Genomic DNA, 13,720 nt, shown 5'->3' on the forward strand with positions numbered 1-13,720 from the left:
ATAGTTCTTTATTTCCTTGACATCTGATGGGAGGGTGTTAATAATAAACAAATAAACACTCCTAGTAGTTTAAGGGTGAATTCTGGATGCCGTGGAGAAGTAAAAGATTTGGATCATCGTCACCAGGAGGAAATGTTTAATATAATAGGAGCCACAAAGGGGAGGATGGAAGTCCAGGAGATTCCTTGGAATCTTGTTTATGTTGAAAAACCAATTAAATAAATAAAAAATAAAATAATTATAGTTACCTGCAAAAAAGAAAAAGACATTTAATAAATAACAACTATGGTAATGTTGCTGGAAGTTTTGCTGTGTTCTTTATATTCTGTTGGAAGCCGCCCAGAGTGGCTGGGGCAACGCAGTTGAATGGGCAGAGGGGTGCAAGTAATTTTTTTCCCATTTTTTTTTTAAAAAATAATATTTAACATAATTGTTACAAAATATAAGCAAAATATTGCAAATAATAATAATAATAATTTTTTATTTATACCCCGCCCTCCCCAGCCAAGGCTGGGCTCAGAGCGGCTTACAAGCAATAATAAAAACAAGATGAATGGTTACAACTTAAAAACAAGAATAAAATACAACATTAAAATAATGGAACATTAATTTAAATACATACATACATATATATTTCAAATAAGCACATATATATATGAAAAAAGGAACAAAAGGAAAGAGAAAAGAAAAAATAAAGAGAAAAGAAGAAGAAAAGTTGGAAGTTTATTCTACAATTATCTCAATATGAAAATAATAATAATTCATTGATTGATTTCCATGGCTTACACTGCACTTCCTATATACATTTTAAGCAAGATTGTTACTCCGTATTTTCCCCATACAATCTCGCACAAATATTCTAATCAATAAATCTTTCATAAATCTATTCTAAACTAGTAATACGGATGTACGTTTCTCTCCCGTTCTCTAGTGCCCGGTCACCATCACAGCGCGGTGGTCCACTGGTCTCGCTGGAGAGCTTTGCTCATCTTACTGGTCGCCACTCTGGGCATGTCCGCCTGCGCAGACCTGGCCACGGAGCACATCAGCCCCATCTTGAACAACTCGGCGGTGTCTCAGGTGAGGAGGAGGCAGGGCCAGGGCTGGCGCAGGTGGGGGCCGCAGTGGGACGATGCTATCCTGGGCATGAAGACCTGATCATCTTCTCCATGTCCCCCACTCCATCTAAGGAGGTGGTTTCTACCGGGGCCTTTTTGGTGGTGGCGCCCCAACCGTGGCTTGCAGTGTCCAGAGGTTCTCTCCTGGCCATCAGAGGCGCATCTCTTAAACCTCTCTGTTCTCCCAAGCCTTTCAATGTGATTTTTAGTTTTTAGGATTATTTTTGTTAAATTTCTTTTTAAAGTTATGTGAGATGCCGTTGAGGGCAACGGCCCATAACATGGATTCGGAATAAAGTACAGATTCATACAGACAACTCCCCAGGGAAGGGAATTTACATGAATAGAATGTGTGCTTTTATTTAAAATGCATCTCTGGGTTATTTGTGGAGCATAGGAATTTGTTCATTATTATTTTTCCTTTTTAAAAAAACTTCTTTTTATTCATTTTCTATAACCAAACAACAACAAAGAGAGAAAAAGAAAAATAGCCAACACATACCAAAGAAAAAAGGAAACATCAACCAAAACACCTAAACCAACCAAAAAACAAACATTAATTAACAATAAATAACGATTGACTTCCCTCCATCTCGGTTTTGGGTTATGTGAATATTAAATCCATTCTGCAGTTTTTCATTTTTTAATGTAAACACGTCGCAAGGGTTATATTAAACCTACTGTGATTTTTATAACTCTAGAATTTGTTTCCATATATGTTATGAATTTAGACCAATCGTCAATAAACTTTGTACCTTTTTGCTGTCTAATGTTCTGCGTCATTTTTGCCAAATCCATATACTCAAATAATTTAATTTGCCAATCTTTAACGGTCGGGGTATTTGGGGTTTTCCAATTTTGTGCTAACAGAATCCTGGCAGCTATTATTTTTCCAAAATATAGTCTGGCCCTTCACAAGGTCTGAGGGACAATGGACCGGCCCCCTGCTGAAAAAGTTTGCTGAGCCCTGGTGTGGGTGAACCCTATTTTAGTCGCGCTGTGTGTATATATCAGTGTTTCCCAACCTTTTTTGGGCAAAGGCACACTTGTTTGATGAAAAAAATCTCAAGGCACACCACCATTACAGCCCCGTGACGTCAGCGCGCAGCGTCGCGCCGGGAGGGACACACGAAAGTGTAAGTTTCAATTTTTTTCCCTCCCCTCCTGTGTAAAGGGGAATGCACTCTGCTAAGTAAAGGCACTTGCCACAGCAGCGTCAACGTCACAGCACCCACCGGCACCCAAGAGAGAAGGGGTCTCAGCAGCCCTTTTGCCAGGAAGAGGAGCAAGAACGAGAGGAGGAGGAGGAAGAGGAAGAGAGTCCCCCCCCAAAAAACATTCTCCTTTTGATCTTCCTTATTTGCAATTCCTCATTGCAAAACAGCGGTTGATATAGAGCTGATTTTTTTGTTATTACAGTCCCCACCCCCTCACCTAGAAAAACACCCCCTGTCAATTTTATTATTATCATTATTATTATTATTCTCCGCCACTCTGGGAGGCTGAAGCCCTTTAAGGCTTCCTTCTGTCCACTCTCTGTGAATTACCTGCCCGGAGCGGGTTTCTGGGGGGGGGGGGCGCTGCTGCCGGTGTCCTCCCCGTCGAGTCTCGCCTTGCCCGGCGCGTGGCGGCCGCCCTTTCCCACACTCTGCCGGCTGCGCTGCCAAGCGGCTCGGCCTGTCAGCGTTACCGGGCTCGGCGGGCGGTAATTCCTGAAGAAAGCCGGCGGCGCTTGAAGAGCTGGCAAGCCCCCATTTGCATGTCTGTTTTCCGCAGCCCTTGGAGAGGATTAAGTTCCCTCCTTCCTGCTGGGGAACCTCCAAGCTTTGGGGGTGTGGGGGGGAGGAGGCAGCAAAGCGAGGCAGGAAGGAGAGCGCGGCTTGGCTGGGTGAGCTTTGGCAGGGGCAGGGAATGAGAGCCGCGAGGCGGGCGCTGCGGGCGGAAGCGCTGCCCGCCGAGCTCGCAGGCAGCCAGGCAGGCAGACGGCGAGAGCCCCGCGCTGGGCGACCTCTCCTCGCCGCCGCCGCCCCGCCTCTCGCCGCCCGACTCGCCCGCCTCCCTCCCACGGAGGTAGGCTGGTGTGCCGTGGGAGGGAGGCGGGCGAGTCGGGCGGCGAGCACACGCGGGGCGGCGAGCGAGCTCCCTCCCACATCCCATCGCCGCTCGCTTCGACCGGCCTACTGGGCTGTCGCAGGCGGAAGGCCTGCGCATGCGCGAGGTTTTCGCGCCTTCCTCCAGTAGGCCGGCCGAAGCGAGCGGCGATGGGATGTGGGAGGGAGCTTGCTCGCCGCCCCGCGTGTGCTCGCCGCCGCCGCCCCGCCTCTCGCCGCCCGACTCACCCGCCTCCCTCCCACGGAACACAAGGCAACGTTCCGCGGCACACTAGTGTGCCGCGGAACACCGGTTGGGAAACACTGGTATATATTGAAGCTCTGCACTGCTCGAAGCGAGTAGCTTATAATTTGGCTAAAGAACTAAATAACCAGGCTGCCTCTCCTTCCCTCAGCACTTCATTGGCGTGACCATCCTTGCCATGGTGCCAGAGCTCCCCGAGATCGTCAACGGGATCCAGTTTGCCCTGCAGAACAACCTCAGCCTGAGGTGAGTCTGTGGAAGCCTAGCCTGGAGGGTTTCCCAAGAAATATTCCTTAAATATGCCATCCTTCTGTGTTCCCCACCTCTTTAGACCAGGCTGCAGGTCGCAGCGGATGTGAAGAAGGAAAACCTTTTTCCAGCCCAATATATATAAATCTCAAAACAGTTTACAGCAATAAAAGCATGCAACAAAGACCGTTTAAAAGGTTAAAAACATTTTCAGCTGAAACTACAACTAATTGGAACCGATAGGGCAGAAAACTCGGAGGCTGACAGTAGAGGGCGCTAAAGCCAATGGCACCATCTATGTCAAGCATAGGCAAACTCAACCCTCCAGATGTTTTGGGACTACAGTTCCCATCATCCCTGACCACAGGTCCTGCTAGCTAGGCATGATGGGAGTTGTAGTCCCAAAACATCTGGAGGACCGAGTTCATAGCTGTCAACCGTCCTTTATTTGGAGGGACAGTCCCTTATCCCAGCACCGTGTCCCACTGCGGTCCCTTACTGATGATGTCCCTTAAATTTCCCGGGTTTCAAAGGAAGCAGCTCCTCTCCCTCCCTCCCTGCCAGCCAATAAGAACGACTGGGGGGTGGAGCTTGCATGCCTTGTGCCGATCAAATCGGCCGCGTTGCCTGGGGACTCACCTTTGCTCAGCGCTTCCCAGCGGAGAGGTGACAGTGGTTTTCCTTGCTGCGTCCCCTTTGCCGGGTTGCTGCGCTGTGGGAACCACCGATTGAGGCTTTGTTTGGCTGTTGGCTGGGCTTTCTGCCTTTGGCTCGGAGGGGCTCAGAAGTCGAACCTACCTGCGCTCTGAAAATCCCTTATTTTGGCTGCTGATCCCTTATTTTTGAGGCTGCTGGTCCCTTATTTTAAAATCTGTAAGTTGACAGCTATGGCCGAGTTTGCCTATGCCTGAATTAACCATTTTGGAAGGATGGAGTTGTCTTGAGTCAGCTCCCAGTGGAGCGGGAAAGCTTTCAGGAGGCATTTAAAAGCCAGTGGCATAGAGTTCCACAGGACTGTTCCGACGACATCAGTTTTCCGTTTTGCCAATTTGGTGCGTGTGTGACCAGCAACACTCCTGCAGATGATCTCGTCGACCAAGCTAGGATAGTATAAGGTGTTCAGGTGATCCCTGAGGTACCCTGGAACCGTGTATGGATTGTGCGATGTAAACATGACCGCCTCCTGCATTGTGGCAGGTGCCCTTGCCATCCTGTCAGAGAGGGACCTTTGGAACTCTCTGCTACAAGAGGCGATTTCTAACCAGGTAGTGGGAAACAGGAAGGCGGTGATGGTCCTTCTGTATGCGGGGAGGGAAACTTTGAGGGCAGCATTCACCTCCGCTCCCTCCTGTCTCTTTCTCTCTTCTAGCATTGAGATTGGGAACTGCATCGCGGTCCAGGTCTGCATGCTGCAAATACCCATCCTGGTGCTTTTCACAGTCTTCTATGTAAGTCATGGGCTCCACAACCACCTTGTATCGTCATACCGCCTCTCCCGGTCTGCCCCACGGAGGACCTTAAGGTCCATAAATAGCAACACTCTAGTGGTCCTGAGCCCTAAGGAAGTCAGATTAACTTCAACCAGAGCCCAGGGCCTTTTCAACACTGGCTCCGGCCTGGTGGAACGCTCTGTCTCCTGAGACCAGGGCCCTGCGGGATCTGATTTCTTTCCGCAGGGCCTGTAAGACAGCTGTTCCACCTGGCCTTTGGCTCAGAATCAGTTTGATTCCCTTCCCCTCTTTCTTTTTCCTTTCTCTTCCTGTGAAGAAATTGCTCCCTAATTGTTTTAATGTTGTATCTTAATCTTTTAAATTGTATTTTAATCAACTTGTTTTTATTATTGGTTGTTAGCCGCCCTGAGCCCGGTCTTGGCTGGGGAGGGTGGGGTATAAATAATAATAATAATAAATAATAATAATAAGCTAAATCTGGCCCTGTTTGGGGGTCCCTTTCAACACTATAATATAAATAATAATAATAATAATTGTTATTATTATTTATTATATCATAGTGTTGAAAGGGACCCCCAAACAGGGCCAGATTTAGGTTAATAATAATAATAATAATAATAATAATAATATTTTTTTATTTATACCCTGCCCATCTCGCTGGGTTTCCCCAGCCACTCTGGGCAGCTTCCAACAAAGATTAAAAATACATTAAATGATGAGGCCCTCAGCTACTGAAGGTAATGGGCCCCTTTCTATGTCCAGCTGTCCTTTGTCAACAACAATTGGTCGCTGTTTTTTGTGTGGAGTATGTGCTATATGGTAATTGATGGACCTCATAGGTATCTCAAGCCATTGGCACGTGTTGCCATGCAACCAGTCCATGCAGAATGTAGGCACTCTATATATAGAAATGAGCAAACCAGGGCCTTTTCAACACTGGCCCCGACTTGGTGGAATGCTCTGTCTCATGAGACCAGGGCCCTACAGGATTCAATTTCTTTCTGCAGGGCCTGTAAGACAGAGCTGTTCCGCCTGGCCTTTGGCTTGGAATCAACTTGATCCCTTCCCCCTCTTTCCTTTTTCCTTTCTCCTTCTGCGATGGAACTCCTATTTGGGGACTTCCCTGGCTTTTTTTCTGGCCCACGTAGGACCAGTCTGGATAGTTGGCCTGGGTGAAGACTTGACGTTTTCATCCCCAAAAAGTTTTTGAGGTTCCACTGAAATGAGGCTGCATTTTAATGTTTTAATGTTGTATTTTAATTTTGTTTTTAAGCTGTATTTCAAATCAATTGTTTTTATATTTGATGTTAGCTGCCCTGAGCCTGGTCTTAGCTGAGGAGGAGGGGGTATAAATAAAACTTATTATTCTTATTCTTTCCAGCCCACGGACTTCATCCTGGTCTTCAGTGACCTTCATGTTTATGCAAGCATGTTCAGCGTGGTCTTGATGAATTACATCTTTATGGATGGCAAGTGTGACTACTTCCAAGGTAAAGGTGGCTTATGAGCTGCGAGTTCCAGTCCTGCCTGCTGGGGGGGGGGATACTCGGACCCAGAAGACCACCGCCTCTGATCTAAGTTGGGCTGTGTACTTGCTGTAACCTTTAAAGGACATTCAAAAGGTAATCTCCACGCCACCTGTCTCCAGGTGCTGGGAATCGTAGATTTAAGCAATCTTAAGGGTATGTTCAGAAGGGACGCTGGTGGCGCTGTGGGTTGAACGATCAGAAGGTCAGCAGTTTGAATCCCCGCGACAGGGTGAGCTCCCGTTGCTCGGTCCCAGCTCCTGCCAACCTAGCAGTTTGGAAGCACATCGAGTGCAAGTAGATAAGTAGGTACCGCTCTGGCGGGAAGGTAAACAGCGTTTCCTTGTGCTGCTCTGGTTCGCCAGAAGCGGCTTAGTCCTGCTGGCCACCAGACCCAGAAGGAAGCTGTACGCCGGCTCCCTCGGCCAGTAAAGCGAGATGAGCGCCGCAACCCCAGAGTCAGCCACGACTGGACCTAATGGTCAGGGGTCCCTTTACCTTTAAGGGTATGTTCACATCAGCAGCTTAAAACGCAGCGAAGTCATTTCAGGTTTTTCACCATCTGAGTGCGAAGTTTGTCACCTCCCAAGGGATGCCTTCGCCAATGCACAGGACCTTTTGGGTTTCCTCTGGCCATGAACCTGTCATCTGCGCAGGTGTGCTCATCTGCGCATGCGCAGCGGCCGTCTCAAATGTTCACACAGTAGAAAGTGAATATGGCTTAAGTTTTCTAGTTGGATTGAAGTTGGGTTTTTTTGGGGGGGGGTGGAATCATCCAACAGCAGGATAGATCGTGGGTCATGCATCGTGTGTGCGGCTTTAAAAAATAATCTAGCACACTGGATGCAGAATAAGCAGTGGGTTGTCAGCACCCGGGGCAAGGCAAGTAATTTGCACCCCCTAACCCGTGGATTTGCATCCCCTAACCCTAGTTCTCCAGTTCTGCTGGATCTCTCAGCGGCGTTTGATACCATCAACCATAACATCTTTCTGGACCGTTTGGAGGAGTTGGGAGCTGGGGGCACTGTCCTACAGTGGTTCTGCTCCTTTCTCCTGGGCCATGTCCAGAAAGTGGAGGCTCTCACTTGTGGGGTGCCTCAGGGTTCCGTCCTCTCCCCCATGCTTTTTAATATCTATATGAAGCCGCTGGGGGTTTGGGCTGGGTGTTCACCCTGTGGAACTCTGAGATAATTTATTGCTCAGAGAGATAAGGTCTGGCACGCTTCTGTCGCGGCAGACTTCCGTTGCGCAGCACGCGTTCCAAAAGCTCTGAGCAAAAGCAGAGTCTCACAGCGGTCAGAAATAAAGCCTTCTATCTTCTGTGCGTCGGTGTGCATAAATGAAGCCCTCACGCAGAGTTACTAAAACTAAAAGCACTTTATTTACAGCTCAAACTATCCTCACAGGAACGCCCTCCCTTCAGATGTGAAGGAAATAAGCAGCTATCTTATCTTTAAAAGACATCTGAAGGCAGCCCTGTTTAGGGAAGTTTTTAATATTTAATTCTGTATTGTTTTTAACACTCGATTGGGAGCCACCCAGAGTGGCTGGGGAAACTCAGCCAGATGGGAGGGGTATAAATAATAAATTATTATTATTATTATTATTATTATTATTATTATTGGACCTGCCAACCTTTCCATGCTGACCTGCTCTCTCCCCCCGCAGGCACTGTGCTGGTGATGGTTTACTTCATCCTCCTCGCAGTGTACTTCTTCGCCCCTTCTCCTGCCGGCTGCTGATTCCTCGCACCGCGCTGGACCCCATCCTCCCGCCGCAGAATGTGCCTTTCTCTCAGGGACTTTAAAAACTGCCACCACCACCAAGGAAGGTCTCCTGCTGCATCTTGTCAAGGTGGTGGTGGTGGGAAGCCTCTCTGAGATTCCTGCCAGCTTAAAAGCTTGTTCCCCAACACGTTGGGTGTTTTTAAATTGAAGAGGCTGAGCCGGGAACGGCAGAAGGATGTTGTCGGACGTTGGATGGATGGGAGCAAGCAAGCAAGCTCCTTGCTCCTTTCCACACTCCCAAAAACTGTCCGGGATTCCCGACAGCTCCGATGTCTGCTGTTTTCTCGAAGGCTCTCGCGTTTGTGACTTTCTGGGGTTGTGTTTGCTCACAACGGCTAGCTACCTTGTGTCCCGGTGGCAGTGGCCGAGGTGGTGATGGCAGGGTGCTCCCAAGCAAAGCTGCCTCTGGCCTTGACTCCGAGCTCAATAAAGGAAGCCTCTTCTGAATGCGTCTCCCAGTTGGCCCTTGAACTTTTTTTGCAGTAGCCCTGAGTCGCCATCTTGTCTCAAGGGGGAGGCTGTGTGGTCATGAAATACCGTATTTTTCGCTCCATAAGACACACCTTTTTCCTCTGAAAAAGTAAGGGGAAATGTCTGTGCATCTTATGGAGCGAATGCATGGTCCCTGGAGCCAAATTGCCCGGGGCAAAAAGCAGATTGTGCTTTTTTTTAGAGAGAGAGAGGGAAGGGGGTGTTGAAACAAAGCCGCTAATCGGCAAGCAATCGGGAGGGGGATAAGGGACTCTAGCGATAAAGGAGGCTGCCTGGGAGGGAGGAGGTAAAGACAGCGAACTTGCAAGGAGAGGAGACAGGAATACTAAAACAAGCAATGAGGAGAGAAATTAGAAGAAAAGGAGGAGCAAAAATTTGCTCCAGCTAAGGAAAAGACACTAAGGCAAACAAGAGGGAAGGGAGTGTTGAAAGGAAGCAGCTGATTGGCAAGTGATTGGGAGATAAGGGAGGCAATAAAGAAGGCTGCCTGGGAGGGGGAGGTACAAGCTCATGGATCCTCAGGATTTTTGCATTGGGTCACCCCAAATTCTCCATCAGATCACATAGCATGTCCATGGCTACAGCCGGCCCCCCAAAAACACACATCCACTGTTTTGTGGGGCCGCAATGGCGCAAACACGTGGTTACAAAGAACAGATCCACATGGATCTTCAGGATTTTTGCATTGGGCTACCCCAAGCTCACAGTCAAATCACATGACTGTGGCCACAGCATGAACCACAAAAATCATACATCCACTGTTTCATTCAGAATATTTTTTTCTTGTTTTCCTCTAAAAACTAGGTGCGTCTTATGGTCAGGTGCGTCTTTTGGAGCGAAAAGGTCTTATGATACTTTCCCCCCCCCCCTCGGCTGGTCCACCCAACCTCTGAGAGAGGAAAAAAGTTGTGTGGGGCGTTTTTTTTTTTTGGGGGGGGGGCGTGTTTTGTGAAGGATCATGGAAAGTCTAGTGCAGTTTCCCAAACTTAATACAGGACCATCAGAAACAACCACTGGGCAGCCGCTTTGTTCATCAATCTCGTCCGCCGTTACTTGACATTGGCTTGCAGGATTTCGGACATTTGCAGCCCTAACTGCATATGAGTTTGGTTTTTACCGTATTGGCCTGAATATAAGCCACACTTTTTTCCAAATTCCAACTGTGAGAAGTTATAAGTGCGGCTTAAATTTACAACCTTACAAAAATTGGCTTTTACAGTATCACTGCTGAAACAGACATACGGTAAAATGGAAGGGGTGTGAGTGCCTGCAGAATTTTAAGGGAGCGGCTTATATTCGGGTGTTGTCTCCCACCCCCCTTGAATTTTAAAGGTGCGGGTTATGTGTGGGTGCGGCTTATATTCGGGCCAATACGGTATTTGTTTTATTTATATCCCTCTTTCCTCCCCAAGGAGCCCAATGTAGCAAACGGATATGCAATATAACCACAGAAAAGAAAGCGAAAACATTTTGAAATGGATTAAAGCATTCTAGAAGCTGTTAAAAGAGCATTATCCCATTCAGTGATCTCAGGGTGGCCAGGAAATGTATTTTTCAGAGACCCAATTGCCTGGCTAAACAGGAATGTGTTCAAACTCCTCCTAAATGTTAGTAATGATGGAGACAGGCACGCCTCTCTGGATCTGAATGACTGGCTTACGTTACTTGTTAGCGGCTCCCAATGGGTGGTTCGTGGACCACTTGGGGGTCTGCGTAACCCACCCAGGAGGTCTGCGACACATACCCATCAGCTGTCCCAGACTTCACATTTCGGGGGGCTGTGCTCCCACAAAGGTCACATGACTGGTGTCGGAGTGCGGCGCTGAAGATGTGCACCCCATTTTTGTGCTGGGACAAGTTGGAGGGTACGGTGGCACCATTCGCAAGAGGAAAACTGCCACAGAGGTGTCAATGTTCTCAAAAGTAGGAGATCTACGGCTTGGCTTTTGAAAAATGGGGGGTCCACGGTACTTAAGAACATATATTCATCAGAATTCCACCTGTGGGTCCTGCCAGGAAGGTAAGACAGTAAAATAAAATAAAAAAAACCTTTTCCCTGCCACTGGGTTAGACTTCCTCTAGCTAGGGTTTCTCTCTCAGCACCTGAGGAAGTACAGATTGAAAGCCATGCTGCTTCTCAGCTGAGCTTGCATCCTGCATGTCTGAATGACGCCAGAACACAGCCATTTGATAGAGGCAGTAGAGTCACGGGATAACTTCCTGCCCCTTCAGGGGGTTCCACACTTGAATGTTGTTGTTGTTTAGTCGTGTCCGACTCTTCGTGACCCCCTGGACCTGAGCACGCCAGGCACTCCTGTCTTCCACTGCCTCCCGCAGTTTGGTCAAACTCATGTTTGTCTCTTCGAGAGCACTGTCCAACCATCTCATTCTCTGTCGTCCCCTTCTCCTTGTGCCCTCCATCTTCCCCAACATCAGGGTCTTTTCCAGGGAGTCTTCTCTTCTCCTGAGGTGGCCAAAGTCTTGGAGCCTCAGCTTCAGGATCTGTCCTTCCAGTGAGCGCTCAGGGCTGATTTCCTTCAGAATGGATCGGTTTGATCTTCTTGCCGTCCATGGGACTCTCAAGAGTCTCCTCCAGCACCATAATTCAAAAGCATCAATTCTTTGTCGATCAGCCTTCTTTCTGGTCCAGCTCTCACTTCCATACATCACTACTGGGAAAACCAGAGCTTTTACTATACGGACCTTTGTCGGCAAGGTGATGTCTCTGCTTTTACTCCAGCATAAAGAACACAAACCTTCATGTAAGAAACAGCAAAGCAAAGGTACATGCTATTTGCCTTGATCACAGAGGACTATTCAAACATGTCAGGCGGGGTTTGGAAAACAAGTGGCTATCCAGACATCGTTGGAATCGCATCTCTCATAAATCCTAGGCAGCACGATCAAGAATGATGGGAACCGTTATCCAGCGGTTACGTTGTTTTGTTTTCATTATTTACTTGCTTTTGCTCTGTATTTTATTCTCTGAACCACCCTGAGATCTTAAGATGGGAGGACAGTATATAAATTTAATAAATTGATAACAGAGCCCCACACCCCACACCGGTCTGTCTCAGTGTCCCAACAGCCAAGAATGACTTACGTCTGCTAACCTAGAAAATCATGGTTTGGCGGGAACGGCAAACCATGGTCCCAGCTACTCAAATGTTGAGACACAATGAAAGCTTGCTGCTAAATCAGAATTGGAAATCCTGGATCATGAGGAGGGGGGACAGGGAATGAGATCCATGGTTTGATGCTACATGGGAATACTGTACAGCAGGGATTGCCAACCTGCGGCCCACAGAGGCCGCTTAACCGGCCCACGAGCCACCACAGAACTGACGCCCGCTTGGTGAGTCCCGGTGCGCTGCACTAAACTGGCGCAGCATGGCACGGGGACTCGCTTTTGCAGTGCCGGAAATCGTGTCTGTGCATGCACAGATGCTGGAAATTGTGTCTGCGCAGACGCCGGAAATTTCAGCCGCACACGCAATCCAGCCCACGGAGGAATCTTCGCAGGACCGATCCAGCCCAGGCAAGGTATCGTATTTTTTGCTCTATAAGACTCACTTTTTCCCTCCTAAAAAGTAAGGGGAAATGTGTGTGCGTCTTATGGAGCAAATGCAGGCTTCGCAGCTATCCCAGAAGCCAGAATAGCAAGAGGGATCGCTGCTTTCACTGCACAGCGATCCCTCTTGCTGTTCTGGCTTCTGAGATTCGGAATATTTTTTTTCTTGTTTTCCTCCTCCAAAAACTAGGTGCGTCTTGTGGTCTGGTGCATCTTATAGAGCGAAAAAATACGGAAAGCTTGTCGACCCCTGCTGTACAGCATTGAGCTTCTATCCACTTTCAAAGAAAGCTGTGATACTCCCACCAGAATTTTAAAGAAGACAACTTGACAAGGACTACCAATAATATTTCATGTACAGTTGTTTGTTTTTTAAAAAAACAAAAATTAAAAAGCCAGTTTCTCAGGCTAGGTATGACGCTTGGTTTGACGGCTGTTTTGGTATACATTCTACAGGACATTTCCGCAGCCATTTGGAACACAACAGTTAAGACACAGACATGGTTTCCTTTTCCAGCATTCTTTTTTAAAAGGCAAATACTGTCCACAGCAAAATGTCAGGCATTTTGCCTATGCTAAAGAAGAAGAACAGAAACGCAGCGGTGACAACATGGCATTTCCTGCAAATGAAGGAGCAGTTAATACGAAGGTTTTTGTTTCGGAGGAAGAAGACAGGCCGTAGAATGGGGTTTTAAAACAAACCAACTTGCAGGGGGTGGAAGCAAGAAGTGGGGAGGCCAGCAGAGGCCGGCCCCCTATCTACGTAAGAAAAACTAGCGGATAATAACAGCTATTGCACAGAGCATGAATTTCCAAATCCTCCTTCACTTACACACTCTCTCATGCACACAAACACACATAAACACACCTGCGACAGGAGAAAGAAAAAATAGCATCAGCTTATTCACGGTTCTCTTTCTCCGTTAACTCCTTCATTGTCAGGAATAACAGAAATGGTACTTGGGCAGCTCTCTATATCCCTTTCCTGCCACCATTCAGGATAAACTCTTGTGCTGAAGCCAGCCAGCCACATGGAAGTAAACCAGTCTTGGACCGGGCAGTTCAATATGAAAAGGCAATAAATGACACGCGTTTCAGAAAGTCACAACACAAGGCGCCAGTCTTTCCAAACTGTAGCATCTGTAAGAAGACAGATCAGAGAAAGCCAGCC

The 13,720-nt window shown here is 47.7% G+C and overlaps 1 protein-coding gene and 1 long non-coding RNA gene across 2 annotated transcripts in view; both read left to right on the plus strand.

Moving 5' to 3' along the window:
* Positions 1 to 8,933, plus strand: part of LOC309378599 (uncharacterized protein) — a 46,715-nt gene extending 37,782 nt beyond the window's left edge. The window contains exons 16-20 of the mRNA XM_081926965.1: positions 932 to 1,080; positions 3,625 to 3,719; positions 5,092 to 5,170; positions 6,555 to 6,663; positions 8,368 to 8,933. Of these exons, the coding sequence (XP_081783091.1) occupies positions 932 to 1,080; positions 3,625 to 3,719; positions 5,092 to 5,170; positions 6,555 to 6,663; positions 8,368 to 8,441 (506 nt within the window). The 3' untranslated portion in view covers positions 8,442 to 8,933. The remainder of the gene's footprint in view (positions 1 to 931; positions 1,081 to 3,624; positions 3,720 to 5,091; positions 5,171 to 6,554; positions 6,664 to 8,367) is intronic.
* Positions 8,934 to 12,463: 3,530 nt separating this feature from the next.
* On the plus strand, positions 12,464 to 12,916 carry LOC309378918. Its single transcript, XR_014172289.1, has 2 exons — positions 12,464 to 12,526; positions 12,789 to 12,916. It is a non-coding gene; the product is annotated as an uncharacterized lncRNA (long non-coding RNA).
* The last annotated feature ends 804 nt before the right edge of the window (positions 12,917 to 13,720 follow it).

The sequence above is a fragment of the Podarcis melisellensis genome, assembly GCF_964234715.1.
Source record: "Podarcis melisellensis genome assembly, chromosome: 10".
Taxonomy (NCBI): Eukaryota; Metazoa; Chordata; class Lepidosauria; order Squamata; family Lacertidae; genus Podarcis; species Podarcis melisellensis.